Source organism: Staurois parvus, unplaced genomic scaffold, assembly GCF_062004578.1.
Source record: "Staurois parvus isolate SC_StPar_1 unplaced genomic scaffold, SC_StPar_1.0 ptg000080l, whole genome shotgun sequence".
NCBI classification, from domain to species: domain Eukaryota; kingdom Metazoa; phylum Chordata; class Amphibia; order Anura; family Ranidae; genus Staurois; species Staurois parvus.
Window position 1 is genome coordinate 7,790,124 of NW_028317876.1, and position 27,743 is coordinate 7,817,866.

General features: G+C 40.0%; 1 protein-coding gene across 1 annotated transcript in view; it reads right to left on the reverse strand.

The window, feature by feature from the left end:
- Positions 1–27,743, reverse strand: part of STOX2 (storkhead box 2) — a 139,284-nt gene that overhangs the window by 8,847 nt on the left and 102,694 nt on the right. Inside the window, exon 3 of the mRNA XM_089669634.1 lies at positions 11,787–14,049. Within this exon, the coding sequence (XP_089525760.1) occupies positions 11,787–14,049 (2,263 nt within the window). The remainder of the gene's footprint in view (positions 1–11,786; positions 14,050–27,743) is intronic.

Here is a 27,743-nt window from a genome sequence, read left to right on the forward strand (position 1 = left end):
GCAGAAAGAGCCATACAGGGGATTGGTTTCAGTAATCGCCCCTTCTCTGTTCCAGTCAGCCTCCCTGCCTACATCCGATTGACCCAGCTGCCTGGCCCCCCTGCTGGCCTTGGCCCCCTACAGGAGGACTGGTGGTTACGCCCTGATCATTGATCTCCACCACCCCAGAAATATGTAATAAAGAGATGTGGCTGCCTTCATATAAATTTTGTAACTAGAAACAGAAATACATTTGCATACCTTACTTAAAAGTAGGCTGGTCACTTTTGCATTTATACATATAAATGTAAAAAAAAGGGCTAGATTAATTTTATTTTTGGGAGGAGACAGCCATCACTTTAAAGCGGATCTTCTCTCCATACCACCCACCAACCCTCCCTCTCTGCTGCATATACAGTTGTGTTCAGAAAAATAGCAGTCAGACATCACTAACCTGATCAATCACTGTTTTTGGTAGAAATTATATTTCTACATGGCAAATAATTTACTAGCAGGTGTAGTAGAATAATAGAAATCCAAAAGCCCCAACAGTCATGACATGCATGCTGCTGATTCTGTGTAATTAAATCACTAATTGAAAGGGGCATGTTCAAAATAATAGCAGTGTGGAGTTCTATTAGTGAGGTCATTCATTCTTTGAAAAACAGGTGGCAATTATTGCCCTTATTTAAGGAAGGAAGGCAGCAAATGTTGTACATGCTGGTTACAGTGCATTTCTCTCTGAAATTCTGAGGAAAATGGGTTGTTCCAGACATTGTTCAGAAGAACAACGTACCTTGATTAAAAAGTTGATTGGAGAGGGGGAAACATATAAAGAAGTGCAGAAAATGATAGGCTGCTCAGCTAAAATGATCGCAAATGCTTTAAAATGGCAAACAAAACCTGAAAGACGTGGAAGAAAGCGAAAAACTACCATTCGATAGAAGAATAGCCATAATGGCAAAGACTGAGCCAACAATCAGCTCCAGGAAGATCAAAGAAGGTCTAAAATTACCTGTGAGTACTGTTATAATTAGAAGACGCCTATGTGAAGCCAAGCTATCTGCAAGAAGCCCCCGCAAAGTCCCACTGTTGAAAAAAAGATGTGCTGAAGAGGTTACAATTTGCCAAAGAGCACATTGACTGGCCTAAAGAGAAATGGCGCAACATTTTGTGGACTGATGAAAGTAAGATTGTTCTTTTTGGGTCTAGTGGCCGGAGACAGTTTGTCAGACGACCTCCAAACACTGAATTCAAGCCACAGTACACTGTGAAGGCAGTGAAGCATGGTTGTGCAAGCATCATGATATGGGGATGTTTCTCATACTACGGTGTTGGGCCTATTTATCGCATACCAGGGATCATGGATCAGTCTGAATACATCAGAATACTTGAAGAGGTCATGCTGCCTTATGCTGAAGAGGAAATGCCCTTGAAATGGGTGTTCCAATAAGACAACGACCCCAAACACACCAGTAAACGTGCAACATCTTGGTTCCAGACCAACAAGATTGACGTTATGGAGTGGCCAGCCCAATCCCCGGATCTTAATCCAATAGAAAACTTGGGGGGTGACATCAAAAATGCAGTTTCTGAGGCAAAACCAAGAATTAGAGAAGAACTGTGGAATGTAGTCCAATCATCCTGGGCTGGAATACCTGTTCACAGGTGCCAGAAGTTGGGTGACTCCATGCAACACAGATGTACAGCAGTTCTCAGAAACAGTGCTTATACAACTAAATATTAATTAAGTGATTCAAAGGAAAGCAAAATCTTCAAACATTTTTCAGTTTATATAGTGAATGTTTGAGTTTGTAAAGAAGAATACAAACACTGCTATTTTTTGAACAGTCTAATATTCACTTTTCTTCAATTTGTTTAGAGGAACAACACAAATTTGATATATTTTTCTTCATGTTTTGATTTGGAATAGAATGTGTAGTGTTCCCAATGCATTTGTGTGTATGGAAATAAAAGCTATTAGAAGGATTTTGAGCTTTATTCACTTTTTTTCAACACACTGCTATTATTTTGAACACAACTGTACATTTTTTGGGTTTTTTTTTTTTTATGTCAATGACCCCGATGCCTCCTGGAATGTGACGTTCATATCCCACAAGGTACAGGGATCCCTGCACCCACTTCACAAACAGAGGAGGTGGGGGGGGGGGGCCTAGCAGCATGTCATCAGAAGGCTGCGCCAGAACACAGAGGAGCTGGTACAGCCTTCCCATGACATCACAGACAAACATAACGGTGTGTGACTCAGGAAATCTGAGTAGGACAATGCTGGATCCGCTGTGTGGGCGAAGATCTGAAATGTGCACAGCCCAGCATCAAGTAAGCAGGGGAGGGAAAAAAAAATATGGGGAAGGGTGAAATTCCTCTTTAATATGTTTAGGTATTTGGATGTTTTACATTCATTAAATTGTAGCTCTAAAGTGCAAAAGATCATACTTACAACCAACAAACAGAATTCAGAATTACGTTTGAGTGCAGTAAATTACATGTATACTGCAACACTATGCACATATATGCAGGATCTTTACAGAACATTTTGCTGGGGATCATTCTATTTACTGATGTTAAGCATCAGTAAAGTGTCACATCCATGTGCAACTGGCCTTCTGGTACCCTTTTCATCAAATACTATTCCACATACTGCTTAACTTATTTGTAAAGAAATCTGCATGTTCTTTGGGCAGCAGGAAGAAAAGAAAGCGGTTAATACTGTAAATAATAAACAATGCTTTACATGCAACCTTCTTTTTAAAGATGCTAAAGCAAATTTTCACCCCACTGATTAGCAATGGGCTAATTGTGCAAGAATGCAACATGTATGGTGAGTATAGTATTGACCAACATTTACATTGAGTCCATCCTACATGGCTACTGTAGGAGAGAGTTGATAACAGAAGTTTGCATGCTAGGACACGGTGATCCTTAGACTGGTTAAAGTGCACTGGCACGCAAGTGGAGCTCAGGGAGAATCAGCACTGTTGTTTGCTTGGCAGCTGTGATCCCATCAATGTCCTTTCACACTTTTTCTGCAAAAATAGCTCTTTCCTTTTTAGACTTTACATCTGTCAGTCACGGCATTCCCAGACAGGCTACGGGGGTCACAGCAGAGCAGGAACATTTCAAATAACATAATACCTAATATTTAGCTTTTTATTATAACTGAATACCTTAAACATTTTTATAATGCTTGCTGTATCAGACATTTTTACCAATTCTTTCCTGCAGATATCCTTACAGCATAAGAATAGGTTTGAAGAATATTTAGATGTTATTTGTTTAGGGCATGTAATGAGTGATGTGCATACCTAGGAGGGATGAAAAATACAGATATTAAAGCACTTCACCATTGGATGAACTAAAGATGTGCAAGTCACGCCATCCCATTGGCTTAACTGAAGGATGTGCAATAACTCATTGCAGCTCATGATATTTCACCTTTCTTCAATTTACAGAGCTCAGAACAAAGAATTATAGTGTATGCTGTTATTAGGCTCAATGGAACTTGATTGCACACACATAGTACATTTTTCAAAGACAGTACAGATGAGTAGACAAATAGTATTTACTGAAGTATCGAGTGACTTTGAGAGTGGAGACTTCTATGTTGTATTACAAAATGCACTGATTAATTCATGATGAGCAGTTTGTAGAAGGCAGTTAGCTACAGCGAGAAGAGTGCATCACACCACTTTGATATTGTACTGCAGAGCGATGAGATCATCAGCAATAATTGATAAGAATTACTATCACTCTCTTATATTTGTAGGAGATCTTGCAGCATATGTTTAAGTGTAATTATAGGTATTTTTTCATTATGGATAGAGCAGGAAAGGGTAAAACCCCTATTTGGTTCTTTTCTGTGGTCTGTGCCCTGCTAGGGAGGTTTCCCTTTACTTTATATCTTTAGGTGTATTGAGAGGAAATCTACCCAAAGTAAGGGCAGTTAACAACTTAGAGCAGGGGTCTCCAAACATTCTAAACAAAGGGCCAGTTTACTGTCCTTTAGCCTTTAGGAGGGCCGAACTGTGGCCAGTGGGAGTAGAAAAGGTCCCGACGTCAGTGAGAAAATATAATGCCCTATTGTGTCAGTCAGAGGAATTGTGCCCCATCATTGGTGTTATTGGGAGGAATTGTGCCCCATCACTGGTGTCATTGGAAGGTGTTGTGCCCCCTTCATAGGTGTAAAATGGGGGGGGAGGGATTATGCCCCATTGCTGGTATTAGTGGATGAAATGGTGCCCAAAGGGCCAGATAAAGGCAAGCAAAGGGCCGCATCTGACCCCCAGGCCGCAGTTTGGAGACCACTGACTTAGACAGTTGGCACCAAAACATTTGTCCTTACTAGAAGATTACCACCCCCCTCATCTCATGCTCTAAAATCCTGGACTTTCTATCACTTCCTACCTTGGTGACAAAAAAAAGAGGTAAATCTCCCCACTGAGAAACAAAGGGCTCAGGCAACGTACAAAAAGACTTGGCAGAAGGTCTAACACTTTGTCCCTCTATCCACGACATCTTAAGGTAAAATAGACATCTGCCACTGTGGAGAAACTGTAAACATAACTGTGCTTACCGAACAGTTTGTAGCACCTTTTAGTTAGAATTAGCACTATATGGTGGTCAATAAAGAATATACTGTATAACAACTACATTATAAAGAACAATATATAACATTTTGCAGAAATTATGGACTGCTTTCTAACAGCACACCATTCAGGTTATGTATTAGTGAAATGAAATATAAACAGAAATAGAACACTAACCATAAGTCTCATACATTTCACACACAGGGATGAAGTACTCTGTCCACTTTGTTTTGCCAATGGCAATGGCTTCCATTCATAGCCATTCATTGAGTACTATTGTGTTGCTCACTGTGATTGGTCACAGTGATCACACGGTACAGAGAGGGCCAATCACAGCCCATCTGTACCATGTGATTAGCTGTGGCCAATCACAGCAAATCATAACAATACACACTAGGTAAACTGATTCATTCACAACACATGGTTGCTTATAACAGTTATTGCTATAAGCGATCATCGTGTGTTGGAAAAAAAGAAAATCTTGATCACCTCCCCAGAGTAGTACACTGTTACTTTTTACATACAGTTATTAATCAGTATCCCTGATCACCACCACACCAGTCATAAGATGATGTTGTACTGTATTGGTGACAGAATGTAAGAAGAAAAACAATGGTGAAAAAAAAACCCCTGACTTTTTAAAATTCTTTAAAAAAAAAAAAATTGTGACAAAAAATGACAACTTCAAGAAACTTGCCAAGCCTCTTACTAAATACCTCAGACTGTCTCTTTTCCAAAAAGGGGTCATTGTGGGGGGTATTTGTACTGTCCTGGCATTTTAACCCCTTTGCGCCGGCCGCACACAAATGTGCGGCCGCCCGGCGTCTGGGCCTAGACGCCGAGCGGCCGCACATTTGTGTCCATGTAACTAAATACATATGTGCTGAGAGCGCGCGCCCTGCGCGCTCCCAGCTCACATGTGTGGTACTCACAGAAAGGTCCCGGTCCGCTCTGTCGAACGGGACCTTTCCCGATCATGTGACAGCCGTGACGCGTCATCACGGCGGTCACATGATTCCTAAACCACGCCCCAACTGCCCCGCCTCCCGGCATCTGAATCTCTTAAAGGGCCGGGAGGCGTCGACGGGAAGGGGTTAAGGGCCTCAAGAAATGAGATGTCAGTACTATAGTGCTGATCGATCTTCAAATTGATTGATATATATATATATATATATATCTATATATATATCAATCAGTTTGTAGACTCTAACTTTCAGACAGACTAAATAATATACACTGATTTGGGTTATTTTTACCAAAGAAATGTAGCAGAATACATTTTGGCTCAAGTTCATGAAGAAAGATTATTTGCAAAGATTTATAACAGAAACATAGAAAATGCTCTTTTTTAATTTTTTTTACTTTTTGTTTATTTAGCAAGAAATAAATAACCTAGTGGTGATCAAATACCACAAAAAGAAAGCTACATTTGTGTGAACCAAATGATAAAAATTTAAATTGGGTAGTGTTGCATAGTCATTTAAAATGTGAAAGCTGAAGGAAGGGAGTGAAAGTGGCCGACGTTGAAGTGGGTATAGCAAGAAAAGAAAAAAAAGTTAAAAATTCTCAAATAAACAATGCAGTTCACCTTCAGGCTGAACTTCCTGGCATTGGAGGGCGACCCTGTGCTGCAAGAGTTAAATACTTGTTTCGGTCTAGGGTACTAGTAAAAGCAGTTTTGCACATCTGATCCTCCACTTCCTCTCCCCTATGCTCTGGCAGTCGCATGTTCCCTGGATGTCATCAGGTACAATGCAAAGCCCATAGTCCTACATTAGACATGAGGATGCTGAGTGGCAGTCCACTACTGGAGCATTGGGGAGCAGAGGAAGAGGAGGAGGAAAGCGACGGCTCCCAGGGAAGAAGGAAATCAGGTAAGTAAAAAAATACTTTTTCCAGTCCTCTGGACCTAAATTAGCATTTACCTCTTGCAGTTTGGGGGCAGCCCCACTGCAAGGGAGTATTTTTCCTTAATGTTGAGGTATTCTGTAATCTATAGATATATAGGGGTCAATTCACTAAAAGTTAAACGACTGAAAAAAATTTGGTAAAATAGTGCATGCGGCACATTTTTTGCAAATGTGCAATTAACTAAGAATTTTGCGGTTAATAACTCTTGCGGTAAAATATCTGTATTTCGGTAATTACCACTTATTTTCATGCGGTAATTTATCGCACGATAGCTGGTTGTTAAGGAAGCCAACCGTGGCATCATTAGCAACAGATGACTCATCAGCTGTCAGCGGATGTCCCACTGATGGCTGAATGAAAACAAAACATGCCAGGATTACAAATGATGAAAAAAACAGTGTGCCCCCCCATACTTGGTCCTTTGGGTCTGGTATGCATTTTAGGAAAAACCCCACACCAAAATAAAAAAAAAAAAATACCAAACAAAAATGGCCCTTAGGTCTGGGAACCCCACATGAAAAAAAAAAAAAAAAAAAAAAGGTGTGCGGGTCCCCTCACAGTCCTAAGGAATTTTGGGTTTGGTATGGATTTGGGGGGCACCCCACGCCATTTTTTATTTTTAATTTTTGCATGAGGTCCCCTAAATATCAACACGAGATCCCAAGGGGTTGACCCCCTTGCTGCATCTGAAAAAATACCACATGTGATACCGCCAGTAAAACCCTGGTAATAATTATCACCTCTTTTTTTACTTTCTGTTTGTGAATTAGACTTAACAGCTTTCCGCATGTTTTTTTTTTTTGTGGTATTTACCAATACATTTTTAATTTTGCGTTAAATACTGCAGAATTGTTTTTTTTAATGTAAATTGGACATTTTGTTACCACAGGCAATAATATATACAAATGAGTCACGTGACCCTGTTATTGCATGCAGTAACTTTTAGTGAATTGACCCCATTACCTCAGAAGGTGGTACCAACAAAGTAACAATTTAAACAAAACTGAACAAGCAGCAATGTCATATCTACCCTCTGGCCCTACATGACAGGTTCACTAGAAGAAAAAAATAAAAAAAAATGCTTTTCCTGAGTTGGTACTTTTTTAATTCATATAAACACAGCTGCATTGTATAGTTGTACCTAACATTCACAAGGGAAAATACTACATTTCAATACTTCCCACTGGCACAATGACCTTTATGCCTAGTACCCACGATGAGTATGTTGGATGAATGATCGTCCATTTTTTTTTTTTCTTGTATGTTAGCCTCATATCGAAATGAATATACAACAGAAAGGTGGAAATGAGTGAGCATTACAGTAGAAATGCAGTATAAAACATAACCACAGTGAACCATGAAAAATGCAAGATAAAATAATTAAACCCATTCATCCTATGGGAAAACAGAAAGAGAACACCCAAAGAATATTTTAGGCTGGGTACCATTCAGTATTTTGCACAACAGAATGTTAGACCAGTCATACTAAACCAGAGTTCATTGGAGACCTAGGAATCCTCCAGAGATTGTTAGGAGTTGTTAGAGCTGTGGCTGATTGACCTCCTATTTGATGGTGCCTGCATAGTTCTGGGGTCAACACCATTTGGTATGACACCAACTATCTTTTTAGCTGTCTGGAAGGGTGGCATTCTTACCCCATTATAAAGGTAAGAGAGGTGTTGGGGAGCTTGGCCCTTCTTCTCACTGACAATTAATGTAAATTATATTCTTCCCACTGACCCCGATGAATTGGTTTTGGCAGGGGATCCTTGAGGGCTGGTTCACACCTGAGTCACACTGAAACGTGGTCCACGTTTGTGTAATTTCTATGTGACTCAGTACGGTGCGATTTTCAGTCCATTCCTTGAATGGGATGAAATCACACCAAAAGTATCGCAGGCACTGCTTTTCAAAAAAGAACTCCACCAGATTGCATGGTACTGTGAAAAATGATAACCCCTTTCATTATTTTGCCATATGCATTCCATTGGGGAGATTTTCCTCACTTTATGTTCCATATCAAAAACAGGAAGTAAGAAGAAATCCCTCCAAAGTGAGGGATTCCCCGGTTAATACCAGGGTCACAAAAACTAGTGTTGCCATTTTAGGATTTCCCCTCTATTCTTGTATTGGTGTCAACCCAAAATTTTAGATTTTTTTTCCACTTTGTGATAACCGTAAACAGGAAAAAGTATAGTAGAGGTATAATCTTCCTAAGGAAGAATAGAGAGGTATAATCTTCCAACAAAACAATCCTGACAGGTGTTCTAATCCCTCCCTACGCTATCCAAAACTAAACAAAAGTTTTGTTAATACTTTGTTAATATTTGTTAATACTTACTACTTAAAGTGGTTGTAAAGGCTGAAGGTTCTATGCATGAAGGTAAAAAACCTTCTGTGTACAGCAGTGGTCCAGCCCCCTCAGTACTTACCTGAGCCTCATCACGATCCAGCAATGTGAATGACAGTCTCGGCTGTCCTGGGTCTCTGCCTCCTCATTGGCTGAGAGGGCAAGCGGGAGCCAAGCTGCGGCTTCATGTGTGAATAAATACACAGAGCAGCAGGTACCCCCATAGCAAGCTGCTTGCTGTGGGGGCACCCAACAGACAGGAAGAGCCAGGAGAGACTGGGGAGGACCCAAGAAGAGGAGGATCCAGGCTGCTCTGTGCTAAATCACTACACACAGTAGGTAAGTATAGTATATTTCACACACATGGCTAATGTTTAAGGTAAAGTCTATAGGCTTGGAAAAATCCTTATGTAAATGGATAAAAAACTGGCTAAAAGATCGTATTCAAAGAGTAGTGGTTAATGATTCATACTCTGAATGATCTGGGCTTATCAGTGGTGTACCCCAAGGTTCAGTGTTGGCACCCTTACTTTTTAATATATTTATAAACGATATAGGGTATGAGATTAAAAATCCCATTTTAGTCTTTGCAGATGACACCAAGCTGTGCAGTGGAATAATGTCCTTACAGGATGTCTTCAACTTACAAGCCGACCTCAATGCACCGTTTAATTGGGCAACTATGTGGCAAATTAGGTTTAATGTTGATAAATGTAAGGTTATGCACTTGGGGGCTAAGAATATGCATGCATCATACATACTGGGGGGGTACAACTGGGGGAATCAATGGTGGAGAAGGATCTGTGAGTTCTGGTAGATCACAAACTTAATAATGGCATGCAATGCCAAGCTCCAGTTTCTAAAGCGAGCAAAATCCTCTCTTGTATTATAAGAGGTATAGACTCCAGAGAGAGAGATATCATATTACCCCGGTACAAATCATTAGTAAGACCTCATCTGGAATATGCAGTTCAGTTTTGGGCACCAATTCACAAAAAGAACATTGGGGAACTGGAGAAAGTACAGAGAAGGGCAACCAAACTGATAAGATTAAAGATTAGAGGAATTGAATTTATTCTCTGTTGAGAAGAGGAGATTAAGGGGGGGATATGATCAACATGTATAAATACATCAGTGGTTCATATAGTGAACTCGGTGTAGAGCTATTCACCTTGAGGTCAACACAGAGGACAAGGGGCACTCTTTACGTCTGGAGGAAAAGAAATGTAATTTCCAAACACGGAAAGGTTTCTTCACAGTAAGAGCTGTGTAAATGTGGAATAGACTCCCTCAAGAGTTGGTTCTGGTCAGCTCAGTGGATTTCTTTAAAAAAGGCCTGGATTCTTTCTTGGATACACAGAATATACAGTAACTGGCTACTAACATTTATAGCGGGATAATAGGGGGATCAGGAAGGAATTTTATCCCCTGCAGGAGCAAATAGGATCATGCTTTGTTGGTTTTTTTTTTTTTGCCTTCCTCTGGATCAACTGTGGGTGTAGGATTATAACTTTTTTTTTTTTTTTAATGGCTGACCTGGATGGACTTTTGTCTTCTTTCAGCCAGACTATGTAACTATGCTTGTTATTTAAAAAAAAAAAACACCTTTAGATTCGCTTTAAAATTATTAAAGCCTAAAACAGTATTAAACCCAAAAGCAAACATTTATTATACTGCAGCCTATTAATTTTTAGATTTGATGGTTGCATTAGTTGTTTTGCATTTAGGCTTTCTTTCCTTTATTTTCATCTAGTGATCCAGCCAGTAAGTCTGTTGTTTTTCAACAGAACAGGTTATCTTGCAAATGTAGCAGCTAGGAGTTCTGTGACAAACCATTTACGACTGACGGGTGCCGGCGATGGTCAGATTTTATTTATGCAAAACCTGAATCCCAAAAGAAAAAAAGGTGGTGCTGTAATTTCATTTGTAATTGCAATGTGAGCTGGAGTTTGGTTTCAATCTGTTAGTGTATCAAAATCTGATAGTACATCTGACATCCCCTCCTCCCATACTGACAATGCTGCTGTCTAAATGTGCCCCCTGTGCTCCTTAAACCTGAGAGGGGCGCCTAATACAGGAGGTGTTACTGGCCAGATCACAAGGTGAAAAGAGGAAATAAAGCCCTAAAAAAGAAAACAAATGCAGCTACCACATCTACTGACTGGTAAACTGCAATATATTACATTTTTGGTTTTGAGTTTAATACTGCTTTAAGCTGAACTTCGTTCAAACTATGAAATACAAAACATACTTCTCTCTGCTTCTCACAATTTAAATGAAGGTTGTTCTTTAATATTAAGAAGACTTTTTCACATTTGAGGTCATCACAAGGCTCTAATCATTCTATTCTCAGTGGAATCCCATCTCTAATTTGCAAAGCAGGTTGTCACCAGAGCTGTAATAGGAATGCATTTCCCCTAATTTTATACGGATTTTCCAAAGAAAGTGGAAGAACTGTAAGTGAAGGGAATGTTCCCAAATAGGACACAGATGGCAAAAAAAATGTCAATACCTTTATCCATGCTCTTCCCTATCCAAAATTACAAAAAAAAAAATTAATAGTATTTGCTTTTCATATACATTAAGTATAAAACATTAATATTTGAACATATTGGAAGAGGTAATTTCTTCATTTGAACAAAACATGTAAACCAATATCAAGGTGCTATTTTAATAACCAAAAAAACACATTGCATCATGTTATATAGTTTTAACCAGTGACACAAGAAAGAAAGCAGCATTTCAGACAACCTAGGTCTCTTCTTCAGACAGTAAATATTATTCAGACAGTAAATATTGATATTCTTTCTGTAACATAAAATCTTGGTTTGGCCCAAAAAAAGAACAAGATGAACAAAAACTATATATCTGCCCAACCTGATTATTGATCCAAACAAAAGGAAATATTCCATAATAAACAAACAGAGGCCACTTCTTACCGTGGGGAATTAAATCCACTGTCTACAGTGATGCTACTACTGTCCATGCTGTCCAAACGAGCCGAATGTGTGGCTCGCTGGCTACTGCTGCTGTCAGTTTCCTTTGGATTTAGAAGTGTGAGGTTTTTCTCGAACTTCCTTTGTAAATCCCTTTCTTTCTCCCGCTGTAGCAGCCATTGCATTGTCCCCACATCATCTCTGTTTTTTTCTTCTTCTGCTGTCTTTTGTGTGCCTTCCTCTGACTCGTCATCTTCTGAGACGTTGTAGTAATCAAAGGAGGCTTCTTGATTTCCTGCTGGCTCCTGTGGCCTTGGTGAGACAGCAAGGTTTGGGGTAACTGAGGTGGTAATAGGTTGCTCAAAGTTCTCAATGCTTGCTGGCAGTGTTTCAGGAGAAGTTTTTTGGTGTGTTTTCAGCAAATTCACACCCGATTTATGAAAACTGTTCACAGATAGGCTATTGTGCAAAGGTTTGAATAGAGTATCTTTACTGAAGATTTCTTTCCTTTTATCAAGGCTGCTAGATTCTGCATTGTGATGTGGCACCAATCGCCCATTTGCAATCACTTCTGGGGTCTGACCAGAAGCAGCAACTGATAGACCACTAACAGTACCTTTTGGTGAGTCATCTTTGTATTCACCTTGCTCTCTGGCTATGTGTTGCTGTGGCTTCTCAGCAGGAGAAAGTCTTTTCAAGCCTTCTGTGAGACTTGATATATCAATTTCCTCTTTATTTTTACCTAAAGGGGATGGAGCAGTGAGAATTGTTTCACTAGATGTATTACACTGAAAATAGTCATCCGCTGTTTTTTTGGAACAAGAATTAAGTTCACTGTAGGAGGATAAAGTCTCTGGAAGTTTGCCTTGTTCCAACAGGCTACATGATTTAGGGGTATCTGCACCACCACTAGCTAGTTCAGGGCCGCATGTGTCTTTGTAAGTTAGAGTCCTTTGATGACTCAAGCTACTGTGAGATGGTCTTAAAGTGCCATCATCTATAAAAGACTGGCTTGGTGTTTTATCATCAAGACTCAGGCCTTCACCCAGGTCATCCGGTGTCCCTAAAGAAGCACCACTTAAAGGTCCCTTTGAGTTGTCCATTGACCTAGACCTTTCCTTGGCTTTATTTGACCTTTCATTTCTTGACCTTCTATCCTGTGTATGGCTGTGGCTTCGATGGACCTTGGAATGGGAACTCCCCCTTGAGGGTTCAGGAAAAGGCATTTCAGTTCTCCTTTTGGCCAGTTCACCAGACACATCCCATTCTGGTGTAACAGGAAAATGAGATTCAATCATGTTTGGATTGCTGAGCACTACAAAATTTTCTCCTCCCTTACGCTCCATTATGAAACAACCTTCCCTTGGTGAACGATTTCGAGGATGATAGAACTCATACTCTCTCTCTCCGGGTAAGTCTAAGTGGGAGCCTTCAGAAGGGTCACCTTTGGAAGCCCTATTCTTACTGTGTGACCGAGATTTTCCATGAGTTTTTCTGTGAGTCCTGCTTCGCCTGCTTCTACCACTATGGTGAGCTGATGAACCAGCTTTGCTCCTCTGAGATTTTTCTTCTTCAAGTTTTTTCATTAGTGCAGTATGTCGTACGACATTTTCCACTGTCAAGTCAGGGTTTATTCGCCTAATGATTTCCATCTCTACTTCACGGGGTATGGTATTTGGGGTGTCATCGTCTCGAAGGGGCCATTCCTCAGGAGGAAACTGGGCTGAAAAATTAGCCAGCTGTTTTGCCTTGTCTTTTTTAAAACTTAGCCTAAATAATTTCAGACCAAACTTCTTAGATGGCTTATCCCCATCTTTAGGTTTCGAAAGGGTTTCTGTTTTATAAGAATAATTTATGGTACTTTTGCTTTTCTCTGTAGGGGGTATCTGGCACAATGAGGGGGGACAATAGGAGTCTTTACAGTCTTTTGCAGATTTCCTTTGTAAGGTAGATGCATGGATGCTATGCATATCTTCTCTGCAGCAATGACAAGAGTCGCAGTGGTTTTTGGAGAGAGTTCTGTCCCTGACACACCCTGAAGGAGATGGCGTAATAGTTCCTGGTTGTGGAGAGGTACACTGAGACCGGTCAGGTATCCTCTCATCCAAGTGGTACCATTTACTGTTAGTTCTTATAAGGGATGGGGTTATGAAATAAGTCTGTGGGGTTACTATAAAGTATCCATCTGGGGTTGGGTAGATTTTCCTTTCTCGGACAAGCATGTTAAGTGTATGTCGCAGGATTTCCGAGCTTGGGGTTGGTACACCTGGATAAAAACATCAAGAAAACAAAGTTAGTAACACAATAGAAAACATGTCATTTACTTTTCAGAGTGTACCTCATATACACCTCAAGTGTCAGTGGTAAGATCTGCCATCATAGACCTACAGTCACCAATAAAAGTCAAATAATCCCTACAAATGACAATTTTTATTCTGATTGGTGGCTTTGGAACAATGGCAACTATTAACACTGATAACTTAATTGATAAAGTCCAATATGGTTCAAATGCAATATACAGTAATAAGCATTTGCAGGAATTAACAGTTTATAACCACTGATAAATGTAAGCTTCACACCGGCATACTAAAGAAAAGAACAGATATGTAATCCTCTGTCTTTTGAGGAGAATAATAACGCCTAGTACACATGATGAGAATACCGGACGAATAATCATCCATTTTTATTTTTGCATGCTAGTCTCATATTGAAAATGATTAGATTACTAAATTTACGATCATTCTTGTAAGACAGAATACAACTTCGGAAGGATGTAATGTATTATATTTCGTTTAAAAGCATGCGTGTCTTGGTCCCACGATTTTTTTTGTACAAATACTATACTAATTACATGAAAATCGTTTGTTGTGTTATTTTAGAGAAACATTTTTCTGCTTGTCCCTTTGGATATTTGCACATGAACTGTTCTGATCTTCTCTCAAAGGCTGTGTACTAACAAAAAGATTATCGGACGATCGTTCCAAATGCATTTTTTTCATCCAATTTTCTCATTGTGTGCACCAGGCATAACTCTGTGACTATAAATATTCTGTTCTGGGGAGTCAGGCATTCACATAGCCAGCAGGCCATTTATGATGTTTCCTAAACACATCTATGAACCAGGAGTCCAAGACCTATGTTTGAAAGTATGAAAGTCTCTATTTGAAAAGCAAAACAAGATGATTATTCTGGACTAGTTAAGAAGGGGCAAGAAACATTCCCAAGTAAAGGGCATGGTACTGGTGGATACACCTCCAGCCCCCCACAGACAAAGCAGGATAACAAAAACAAGATACAGTTTTGAAATGTTTGACCTAACTTCTCACTGTGATTATAAATGTAAGTCTGACATCCTGACATGTGAAGAAAATTTTTACAAGCACGCTAACTAATCAAAATGTAATTTAGGAACTTGATACAGAAAAATGTAAGCAACCAAAAACATCAAAAGAGCATATAGGCAAGGTATTGTGTACAGGGTTCTCAAAAGGCATATTGTGGACAGTATGTAGCCCATTGTCCTAAACCTTGCAAATCATTTTTTATCTTTCTAAATATATACACCGATTGCTAGGAATCCCTAATATTAGAGATTCTGCTCTTCAAAATAGTGGATGACAGGAGCAACACTGTTAGTTAAGATTATGTAGTCTTTAATAATTCAAAAGTAAAAGCTGTCTGGACACTGAATCATCAGACATGTACGTTTTCTGCATCTCAAGAGAGTCTGTTGCGCCCTTACACTGAGCCCGTAGACAGGAGATTAGGTCTTGTTTGTTGCTCGCAAGGAATGCTGACCCAAGATGAACCTCATTAATAGAGGAGGCATTTCCTACCTACTACATACCTTTATGGTTAGGAAAGGAAAAAATGAAATATATTCCAATGGAAGTTCAATTAAAAAGGACACACTACACAGAGAACATGGTTTGCAAGTGTCGGAAAAATTAACACAATTTTACAGTCAAACTCAACACTAAATTGAATACCATCACATCTATTCATTAAAGTCGAAATGTGCAGTAACCTAGAATAACATCAGAACATTATCTCACTTTAGTACACTTAAACCTGGTACATGGTAGTTTTTTTTTCTCTATGATCAACCCAGCAGGCTGATAAAAAACAAAAACTGAAGAGCTCGGAAGGAGCTCGCTATACTAACTATCCGATGCTGGTAAAGTGATCTCCAATATGAGCTATTGTGTTCTGACAGGGGGACTGATCGGATGCTGGTTTTTCGGCATGCTATTTTGACAGAAACTGGCTCTTCTGCCACCTTCTGTCAGACAGGCTGGGGTACACACGGGGCAAATGTTGGCCCATGTGCATGGAGCTTAAATTTTGGCATTCAGTTTTTATGTTGCCATGTGTTGCAGTATGTATGAAGACATAGGAAGCCATTGTTTTCTGTGTGCCTTGTAGTGTCCTGTGTTTAGCCAGCACAGCAAAATACAGGTTACTAAACTAAGTGTGAACAAACCCTTGCTGAATCAGCTCATGTTCAGTATGGACAACATTGCAATACCCGTGATTATCTTAGAAGGATGGAAACATTTTACAGCTTAAAGTGTTACTAAACCCAGGACCATGCATTCACTATATCTGGTCTCCACAGTACGCACAACATGGAAATGAAATTATTTTAGTAAATATAAACTGCTAAATACGTTTTCTCATCAGCAGTTAGAGCAGTCTTGTGATTTCTATCAGTGTCCATGGTTAAAGCTTGTAGGAGTTTTCATTCTCCCCTGATTGTCCTTATGAGACTGCAGGACCCCTGACCCCTGTCTGGACAGTGATGATTGGCCCTGTGCTGATCACATGCACTCTCCCAAGAAAAAATAAAATCTCTAGCAATACACACCAAACTAAAAATTTGCAGCTTGCCCCCAAAGCTCTGTTCTAGATTAACTGGGAACAGCAGAAGAAGGGGAGGATAAGAGAAGACAGGATCAGGATTTACGCAATGCAGGTTACATAGTGAGTATAACAAGCATGCTTTACTGCATATACAGACTGATTTTACTGTTGTGGGTTTAGCAATACTTTAATAGGGGTACACAACTGACCAAGGGGAACCCTGTCACAAGAGAAATCTAAAACATTGTTTGACCTTTTTAAACACACCTTATATTATTGCAAAAGGAAAAAAAGAAAAATTGGACACATTTTTTTCTAAGAATCATGTTACAGAATAAAGACCTTCTTTAGTTGAAGACTTTGTAACTTAGTAATAGGCAAAAAAGGAAGAAACAAAGAGCACCTCCAAGCTAAAAGGAAGTGTTGGATAAACTGTTAATGCAATCCAAGCCACGAAGTGTACTTGGTTTACCTCCATTTGAAGATCCATTTAACATTGCCGAACGGAGTTTACGGTTGGTTCACAACAGGTGCAGTCCACTGCATGACTTTTTTATGAAGAATAAAATTACAAAGTGTTCTGCAATGGCCCTAGTTCAAACCAGTGCAGTCAACAAAAGTAAAACATGCTGCATTTTTTCTGTATGGAATGAATCTGGAATGCGGCAAAACGCATGAACAAACAAGACAGCAAGAAAAACATATCAAAAAACGCACTTGATCGCATATGTCCTGAATTGAGATAAAAACACAAAAAACGCATCAAATACACAATGGAATGCATAAAAAACATGCATGCAGAAACACATCTAGAGCGCAGAAATTGTGGTGTGAACCAGTCGATTGTAAACCTTATTATTTTTATTTTTAATTAAAATAACAAACATGTCATACTTACCTGTTCTGTGCATTGGTATTGCACATAGCTGCATTCTAATGGTACTTCTGCAGTCCCCTGCTCACACTCTCGTGTCCTCCTCCTCTGTGTAAGTAGCTTGCTTGCTATGGGGCACACTGAAGATAGTTGCAGTAGAGGCCTGGCAGAGCATCACCAGGGATGAAACCCAGCGTCTGGTGATGTCTATGCGTTCCAGACTTCAGGCTGTAAATGACTGCAAAGGATTTGCAACCAAGTATTAAAAAGTGAAAGTTTGATTTATGATTATTATTCTGTCCCATTACTTTTGGTTCCTTAACAAGTGGGAGGCACATATGCAAACTGTTGTAATTCCTACACCGTTCACCTGATTTAGATGTAAATACCCTCAAATTAAAGCTGACAGTCTGCAGTTAAAGCACATCTTGTTCGTTTCATTTCAAATCCATTGTGGTGGTGTATAGAGCCAAAAGTGTTAGAATTGTGTCGATGTCCCAATATTTATGGACCTGACTGTAAGTAGAGGATGTGTTTGGATTCTTTAGGAGAATAAGGATATCCTTTTGTGTCACTTTAAGCAGGCTTTGGGAGAAGTCTATTGACCCTTTTCCAATTAAAGTGGCCCAGACACCATTTTTATACAAAATTAGTGGATCGGTGAAAGGCAAACAATAGCCTGTCTTGAGTCACCAAAATTCACAGAGTTAGACAAAACCTTGCTGTAAGATTGTCAGCATTTACAGTTTCAAATGCCAGATCCCCCCTATGCAGTCTGTGGTTCCTCCTGTTACCCTGTCACTACAATAGTAACATGGGGTCAAGTGATGGGTTCACAGAGCGCAATGGGAAATGCCAGAATCTGACACTCCTGGAAGTGTGTAGAAAGATGTTTCAGCAAGCCTCTCTCAACTTTACAAAGTTCTGCAGAGCAGGACATCCGAGTATTAACAGTTTGCTTTTCAGGGATCTGATTCATTTCTGGGATCTGATTCATTTTTAAAAAAATTACATAAGCATGTTATATACCTTGATATATCCTCCCAAGAATGACAGGTAGGGAGACATTTGTTCATCTTCCAATGCTGCTATCCACTGCTTAGTCTCATGCAACTTGCCTGATGTTGACATTGCCTGGTTAGCGCCTTTTGTCAGCTTACACAGATATTTTAACAAGTAGAGAAATCTTTGTAAGCAATACAGGGATTTTCTGATGGTCAGAAGTGCTGATTGACATGCAATTGGTAGCCCTAAATGGCCAAATCTTTGCTTGAGGATCATATTGGGCATTGGAACAGTGCCATGATTGTGCCAAATATGTCCCTCCCTCCATATTTTGTACAATCACCCTTAATTTTGCCTTTGTGGTGTGTGTGTTGGTGTGTTTGTGTGTGTGTGTGTGGGTTGGGGGAATTGGAACTCGCCTTTCAAAAAAAAAAAAAGAAAAAAAAAAAAAAAGGCAACAACCACAAACTAACCACTTGCCCTCCAGATGATTTACCCCCCTTCCTGACCAGGCCATTTTTTGCAATATGGTGCTGCATTATTTTAACTGACAATTATGTGGTCATGCAATACTACACCCAAATGAATTTACGTCCTTTTTTTTCCCCACAAATAGAGCTTTCTTTCAGTGGTATTTGATCACCTGTGTGGTGTTTACTTTTTACGCTATAAACGAAAAAAAACGACAATTTTGAGAATAAAAAACTATATTTTTTACTTTTTGCTATTAAACATGTCCAGTGAAAAAATTAAAAAAAAATCAAATTTCACCACAAATATAGGCCAAAATGTATTCTGCTGCATGTCTTTGCTAAAAAAAAAATCACAATATGTATAAATTAATTGGTTTACATGAAAGTTACGGCGTTTACAAATGGCGGTATAGATAGTGGAATTTTCTTTTCTTTTTTTAACTAGTAATGGCAGAGATCAGTGACTTATAGTGGGACTGTGGCGGGCATTCTGACACTGGGGGGAACTGATTTGGTGTCACTGACATCCTTAGTGACACCATTGCAGCGATCAGTGCAAATAAAAAGCACTGACACTATACTAATGGCACTGAGCAGGAAGGGGTTAACATGTGGGGCGATCAAAGAGTTAACTGTGTGCTGTTTTACTACTTGTGCTTTACTACTGGAGCTGCAAAATCACTATATAGATATATATATATATATATATATATATATATATATATATATATATATATATATATACACACACACACACACACACACACACACACACACACACACACACATACAAACATTTGTGATTTTGCAGTATTTCTGCTATAGGGTGGCAGGGAACCGGCTAATTCAGTCATCTAGATCTGTGTTTATCAAGTAATGGGTACGATCAGGGGCGTACTGGGCAAGTGCCCCCCAAGCTTCTCTAATGCCCCTACCATCACCCCAGACTTTGAGACACTTATCAAGAGCAAGAAGCATCCCCAGTTTGCCCATTAGTTCTAATTAATTTCATATATTGCAATTACCATATATTTTATTGGGTTTTTGCCTCAACAGCACTTTCATTTTCACTAGCGCTGTGAATACTGTACTATCCATTTTGGAAGGAAGCCGTTTGTTTACGGTTTAAAAAGTGCATATACATTGTAGAATCCTTCACAAGTTGTTTTGTGGAATAAATTATAATGTTTTGGAAATTAAATTATTTTTGGGTAGCGACTTAATGATCAAGGACAAATGTGGGTCCCGAGGTTCCACAGGTTGAGAACCACTGGCATAGAAGATAAACTGCTGTTTACGTGACCTTATATATTTACATCAGACCCCAGAATGGCCAACATCTTAGTCTTTAGCTTGAGTTCATACTTTACTTTTGCAGGAGAATAGACAGTTACATACATATGTATATGAGACCAAGTCATTTGTAGGCTTCTTTGCAAAGTTTGCTATGACAGGCTTGGGAGGCAAGGGATCATTTATTCATTGGGGGGAGTGTGTGTGTGTGTATATATTGTGACAGTGTGAGACCCTGCCACTGTGAAAATGGATGTAGGAATGACACAGAGTTCACATGTATGGAGATGCAGGGCTCCAGAGTAGTGTCAATGAGTGGAGAAAACTAGGTATTATGTTTTCTTTGGGTTTTGTGTTTCCAGATCAACATCTAGAGCTTCAAAGGCTTCAGAGTGTCTTGGGTAGGGATGAGGCCTTCAATTTGTGTCCAGGTCTTATTACAGACCTGCAGGCTATGTAAATGTGAAGGTGTGTACACTCATTAAAATCAAGGTCTGGCCATAGCTCAGTGCTCCAGCCAGGAGGAAGGTGTGCCCAGTTTGAAGACAGGTGTGTGATCCTGTCTGGAGACAGAAGCACTCAACTTCTCAGCTCCCCACAGGGTGGAACTACTTGAGTAAAGTGAGCCGGACTGTAGATTGCACTGCTGTCTCTGTGAACATCAATGACCTTTAAAGTAGTTGCGGGTACATGTGCATATTAGCACTGCTTTGTACTTTTCCTTTGCAAATACGGGGACTGATTCAGCATTCCAGAGGCTAAGTAAGAAAAGAATGAGTGGGAATTGAATAATGTAGAACTAAGAATTAGGTAACTGGTGATAATTTATTTAGGTTCCCTTTATGTAAGACATCTACACAGATCATGCTCCTGCTGTGCTATGAACTTATGTAGTAAATACATGAATGCATTAGTGTAATACAGACGCCTTTTATAAGGTCAAAGGAAAGCTGATAATAAATACTGTGAATCACATGAGCCAATCGACTTCTCCAAAATCTGATTTGTAAGCGGTGCATGTATAGGAAAATTTCAGTTTCATATTTTACCCTGTCTAAACAACTTAAAAAGAACTTTATACATATACATCCAATCCTGAATATTTCTCATCAAGCATTATGTGATAGTTATTGATGACATTTCACTGAATAACAGATACCTAACAACTACATAACTTGGTTATGTAGTCTATTGCTAATGGACAGTTCTCTCTTATGGGCCAATACAGTATATATTGAAAGATTTGGACCGCGCTAAGGTCACAGATCGACTAAATCAAATGTGCAATTTAAAGTGATAACAATTAACAAAATTCAAATACAATATGAGTATTCAGTCCCAACATGTGAATAATTATTGCAATGGTGCTGTATCTTTAACGGTGATACTCCATGCTGGAATGACAAGTGCTTCACTGTATTCACACTGGTGCCCACATAGATGTAAACTCACCGTCATTTCATGACCACCTATCTCTAGGTAAGTCACACTCGCTCTTGGGACTATCCCAGTACTTCAGGTACTTCCTGAAGACAATCTATTGGTCAAAAAGCGTCGAGGGCTTATGACGCAACTTCCGCTGTCACTTCTGGTATTTGGAACGTGGTGGCCATCTTAATTCCCATTCATAATATACAAAGCTGAAAACACCCAGTGCCAGGAAAGGCACTTTTTTTGTGAGTGGCATTTCTATTGTTTGACCCCATATTAAAGTTCTCTACAGTTTTACATTATGGGATGTCTGGTTTTGTTTTAATTTATGCTGAAAATATGAAATACTGCCTGTGGAGGAAAGGAGTTTTCTAATATTGATGCAGTCCTAGTGGAAAGTTATCGGTTACTACCAGCAACCACGGTTAAGGAGGTGAAGGAATATTGGCCATCAGGACCAGATTGCATACTGGGATAGTCCCAAAAGCGAGTGTGACTTAGCTAGAAATAGGTGGTCATGAAATGACGATGACCAGTGTGAACACAGTGAAGCACTTGTCATTCCAGCATGGAGGTTCATCGGTAAAGATACAGCACCATTGCACTAATTATTCACATATTGGGACTGAATACTCATATTGTATTTGAATTTTGTTAATTGTTATCACTTTAAATTGCACATTTGATGTAGTCGATCTGTGACCTTAGCGCGGTCCATTATTAAATATTTAAGATTTTGTGTATAGGAATTCACAGTTAGGACTGCTGCTATATAGGTATCATATACATATATATATATATATATATATATATATATATATATATAGCGCATAATTTTTATATACTTATTTTTTTCCTAAGCGCAACAGTACCCCTTTTCTTTCAATATATTGAAAAATTACCAACTTATATTATGACAATCTAACTTTAAGTAATGTTAAACCTTGTAACTAGTTACAAATTTTCACATGATTTTTTTTAGGGCTTTTTTACATAGAACAGATTAAAGAAGTCATTTTGCAGCGTCCCTCTTAGCCAGCTGGGAGTAATTTGAGGCTCCATGCACACTAGCATTTTTTTAAGCTCCTAGAAGGTGTTAGCATTTGTTTTCTGCTCCTAGAAGCCAAAATAGTGTTATCCTATGTATCCATGCACACTACTTTAGGCTATTAGGGTTTTCTGAGCTTCAAAGTCTAGGAGCAGAAAAAAATTGTTTCTGTAGAGTTCTATTGAGCATTTTTCCAGCAGAAAAAAATGCTAAACTCTCCTAAAACACCCCTAAACAGATTTTTTCTACATATACTATAAAAAACGCTAATAAAATTCTAATGCTCCTAAACACTACTTAAATGCTACTAAAAATCCTATTACTAGTGTTTTTTGCGCTTAAAAAAATAGCTAGTGTTCATGGAGAAAGATGTGCACTGTCACAGTAAGGGAATCTACATGCAACAGAGATCTAATATATACATTGCTGCAGTGCACAAAACACAAACTCAGAAAGTCCACTTCCCAACTCCAACTAGAGGCACGATAACAATACCAGCTGATACGTTTCGGGAGCTAACCCCCTTCTTCAGAGCTATGAGCTATAGTTCTGAGGAAGGGGGTTAGCCCCCCAAAACATGTCAGCTGACATTGTCATCCTATCTCCAGCGGTCGCTGGAAAGCAGACTTTCTGATTTTGTGCATCTACATGCTTTGAGTTCACTTGGCTTGTGAGTATAATAAGTTTTCTTATACCCATTAATTGTTAAAGATGATGTGCTAGGTGTTTGCGCCCTCTCGGTTTGTGTTTTGTGCAGTGTTGGATTTCCCTGATCTGAAAAGAGCTGCACTGCCATCTCTTTCCAGTGGGGCTTAATGAATGTCTTTGAGATTTATGGTTCATGTGATGGGTGCCTCTCCCATTTCTGAGCACTGAAGCGTCAAGTTTGCATTTCATTTTTTTCATTTCTGAAGTGCAGCCTTACAAAAAAAAATGCAATGTTAATTATTAAGGTTACATAAGGACAGGCTATGTCAGCCCACTAGGGTCTTTAGGGGATTTATAGTTAAAGCTCCACCCAAAAGGGGAAGTTCTGCTTTAAAGACTCGTCCCCCACTCCCTGTTCATAATTGGCAACTTTGGGGAGCGGGTACCCAATTTTGACAGGTATCCTCTCCCACTTCTGCTCCAACCGCCTAGGTGATCGGAAGTGGAGGTTCTCCTCCCCCGCAGTCTTTTGGGACAAGTGACAGGTCCCAGAAGACTGTGGGACCATTCACAATGCGCAGTGCTGCTCGTGCATGCACAACTGTTACAGCCGGGTGCTCAGAGTTAAGATGCCGGAGCTGTGGACAGAGACCAGCTGGTGAACCCAACTGGGGTGAGCACACCACTGGATCAAAGGACAGGTGAGTGGCTGTTTTTATTAAAAGTCAACAGCTACAGTATTTGCAGCTGATGACTTTTTTTTGTTCACAGGAGACTGGAGCTCCACTTTAACCGCCTCCCGCCCAACATATAAGGTAATGACGGGTGCAAGGCGGTTCTCTCGTTCTGGGAGGATGTCATATGATGTCCTCCCATTCTAACCGCGCATGCGCGACTCCAGGATCGCACAGCGCGGCAATTGGTGGTGCGTTGTGTCCCTCGGACACAGCAGATCACCGATCAACGGAAAGAGCCGAAGACGTCGGCTCGGTCATATGATCAGTTGTGTACAATCACAGCTGATCACATGTAAATAGGGAAATGCACGTTATCGCCATTTCTCTCCTCACGAGCTGTCACACTGACAGCTGGAGAGGAGAGGAGAGCCGGTAATAAGCTTTACTCAGAGGGGACATGGGCACTGATGATCAGTGTGCCCTGATGATCTGTGTAGCCCCAGCAGTGCCACTTGTCAGTGTCCATCAGTGCTCATAAATGCCACCGGCCAGTGCCCATCAGTGCCACATCAATGCCAGATATCAGTGCCTACCAGTGCACATCAATGCCACATATCAGTGCCCATCTGGGCTGCCTTTCAGTGCCACCTATCAGTGCCAGTCAGTGCCACCTATCAATGCCAGTCAGTGCCACCTATCAGTGCCAGTCAGTGCCAGTCGCCTAACAGTGCCAGTCAGTGCCACCTATCAGTGCCATATATGAGTGCTGCCTTTCAGTGCCCATCAGTGATGCCTGTCAATGCCCATCAGTGCCACCTACCAGTGCTTCATCAGTGCCACCTACCAGTGTCCATCAGTGCCGCCTATCAGTGTCCATCAGTGCAGCCTATCAGTGCCCATCACTGTAGCCTTCTTAGTGCACATCAGCAAAGTAAAAAAAATCACTTATTTACAAAATTTTATAACAAAAACTAAGAAGAAACTTTTTTTCCCCTAAATTTTCAGTGTTTTATGGTTTGTTTAACAAAAAATAAAAAACCCAGAGGTGATTAAATACCAGCAAAAGAAAGCTCTGTCTCAAAAAAATTATAAACATTTCATATGGGTACAGTGTTGCATGACCGCGCAATTGTCATTCAAAGTGTGACAGCGCTGAAAGCTGAAAATTGGTCTGGGCAGGAAGGGGGTATAAGTGCCCTGTAGGCGAGTGGTTAGGGTATATATACATTAAGAAAATCCAAGTATCCACCTACTATTAACTATTACCATCATAGATTCTTGGTCTTTGTTTACATGTGCTTTTCATGCGAAGGTCTGGCCTACACTTGCAGCACATCAACATTATCATACAAATGCTGTGTTACAAGCAAATGTATGGATTACAATAGGCTGAAATCAGCTTTAGATTGATATGCTTTTCTGATGGCCTCTTTATTGATTACATGAGGCTATGTTTAATTCTGATCGTTACTTGGCAGAGCACAAAATAGCATGCTAACCAATATAAGGCTCCATCTGCTGGTCAGCTGCTGCACTGCGGTAGGCCTCATTACATTACTTCATTATGCTCTCCTCAAACACAATAATCAATATTTTTCATTCAATGCATTTATCCAAATGCTAGTCCTATTAACTCAAAAAGTACCTTCTATTGCTCTCCTCCAAATCCGACTTCCTGTTAGAGGATGGCTACGTTCATTCTCCATGGAACCACAGTAAGTAGGAACTTAGACATTCTTTCGTGCTTGCTTTTGAGATGGACTATGGGATTTGTAGTGTGCATAGAGCAGTGCCTATGGCTAGAACTAATGTGCACAGCTAAACAAATGGAAATGAGTGGGGTAAAGGAGAGGTTTGGGAGCTCATGGAGGATGTTAAAGCCAAGAACGGGCAGCACAGTGGCTAAATGGTTAGCACTTCCGCCTGGCAGTACTAGGGTCCTTGGTTCAAATCCCAACCAAGGCAGCACCTGCCTGGAGTTTGCATGTTCTCCCTGTGCCTTTGTGGGTTTCCTCCGGGTACTCCGGTTTCCTTCCACACTCCAAAGACATGCTGGTAGGTTATTTGGCTCCTGTCTAAATTGGCCCTAGTGTGTATATATGAATGGGACTTAGGGACCTTAGATTGTACGCCCCTTCAGGGTTAGGGACTGATGTGAATGTAAAATACAGTATATATGTAAAGTGCTGCGTAAATTGATTGCGCTATATAAGTACCTGAAATAAAGTGGCAGAAAAACACTGTAAGAAATTATTTAGGGCTGGTGCACACCAGATGCAGGCCAATGCATTTCTGTTCTGTATCATAAATGCATGGACAGCGTTTAACATGGATTCCAAAGGCCCTAATTTACACCAGTGAAACAAAAGCAGAACATACTGCATTTTTTCTGTATGGAACACATCTAGAACGCACTGAAACACACGTTCTCAACTATGATGAAGAATTAAAAAAAAAAAAAAAAAAGGGGGGGAGCACTGCAGTAACAGCCATCAGCCTGTGCCCGCTTTGTTCAGCCGGCAGAGAGTTATCTGGTGGCTGTATAGCCCCTGATCACTTTTACAGTACAGGCGGCTCTGTGCCTCCCTCACCCCCCCAATCTGAGAACGGTTAGATGCTGTGAAGGGCAGGGGGGCTTTTACAAGTATCACAGTAAACGTCAGAATAAGAGTAATAATTCTTGCACAAGAGCTTCTGGTTACCTTTACACTGATGAGCTGTAAGCTTTTAAAAGGTAACCTATGGAGATTTTTTGGTACTGAATTTTTTATTTGCAATATCAGTCCATGCTATTTTAAGACTTGACATGTTTGGCATCTATGTGCTCGATGCAACCTCTTTATATTTTACCATAAAAAAGGTATTATATTATGTGTTTGCACTTTCATTCATTTTATATTTTTTCCTGAACATTTTCATTTGATAAACAATTGCACAAATATCATGTGATCTAAATAATTGCAACTATCATCTTTTTATTCTTCAGGGACTCTGCTTTCAGAAAATATATAATATTTTAGGGATTTATGTAATTTCATGGCCAAAAATGAAGATTTTTTACATCTGTGCAAAAAAATTAGAAACATTGCTCTAATGCGGAAATAGTTAAAGTGGGCAGGGGATCTTCTCCTGCTGTCACAAATTGAAAAGAGTGTGGTTGTGTGGAGCTCCGCCCACATGGCCGCATCATTCATTCACAGAGTTCTGTGAATAAATGCCTACAAGTTCCATCAGCCTTCGCGGCTGAGGGCTTGTAGTTCTCAATGAACTGCAAGGGGGCTGGCGAGCGCTCTTTTAGTCCATTGAGCTTCCTCTCATTCTGGAATTGCCTGCCTGTATTGGAGGTACAGGCAGACAGCTACACTGACAGTCTGCAGGAATCCGACATTGAAATGCTTTACAGACAGGATAAAAAAAAAAATTGATAAATACACATTTTTTGCAGGTAAAATAAAAATGTACATTTACTTTTTTTTCAAAAAAGGTGAACTTATCCTTCAACCACTTCCCAGCCACCCACTCACAATGTACTGCAAACAGGCAACCGCTGTAGGCAAAGCAATGAACCCATATGTCGCTGCCTACTTCCTGGCATGCACATGCGCCCCCCCTCATAGCCAACACCGGCTGTGATAGTACACAGCAGAA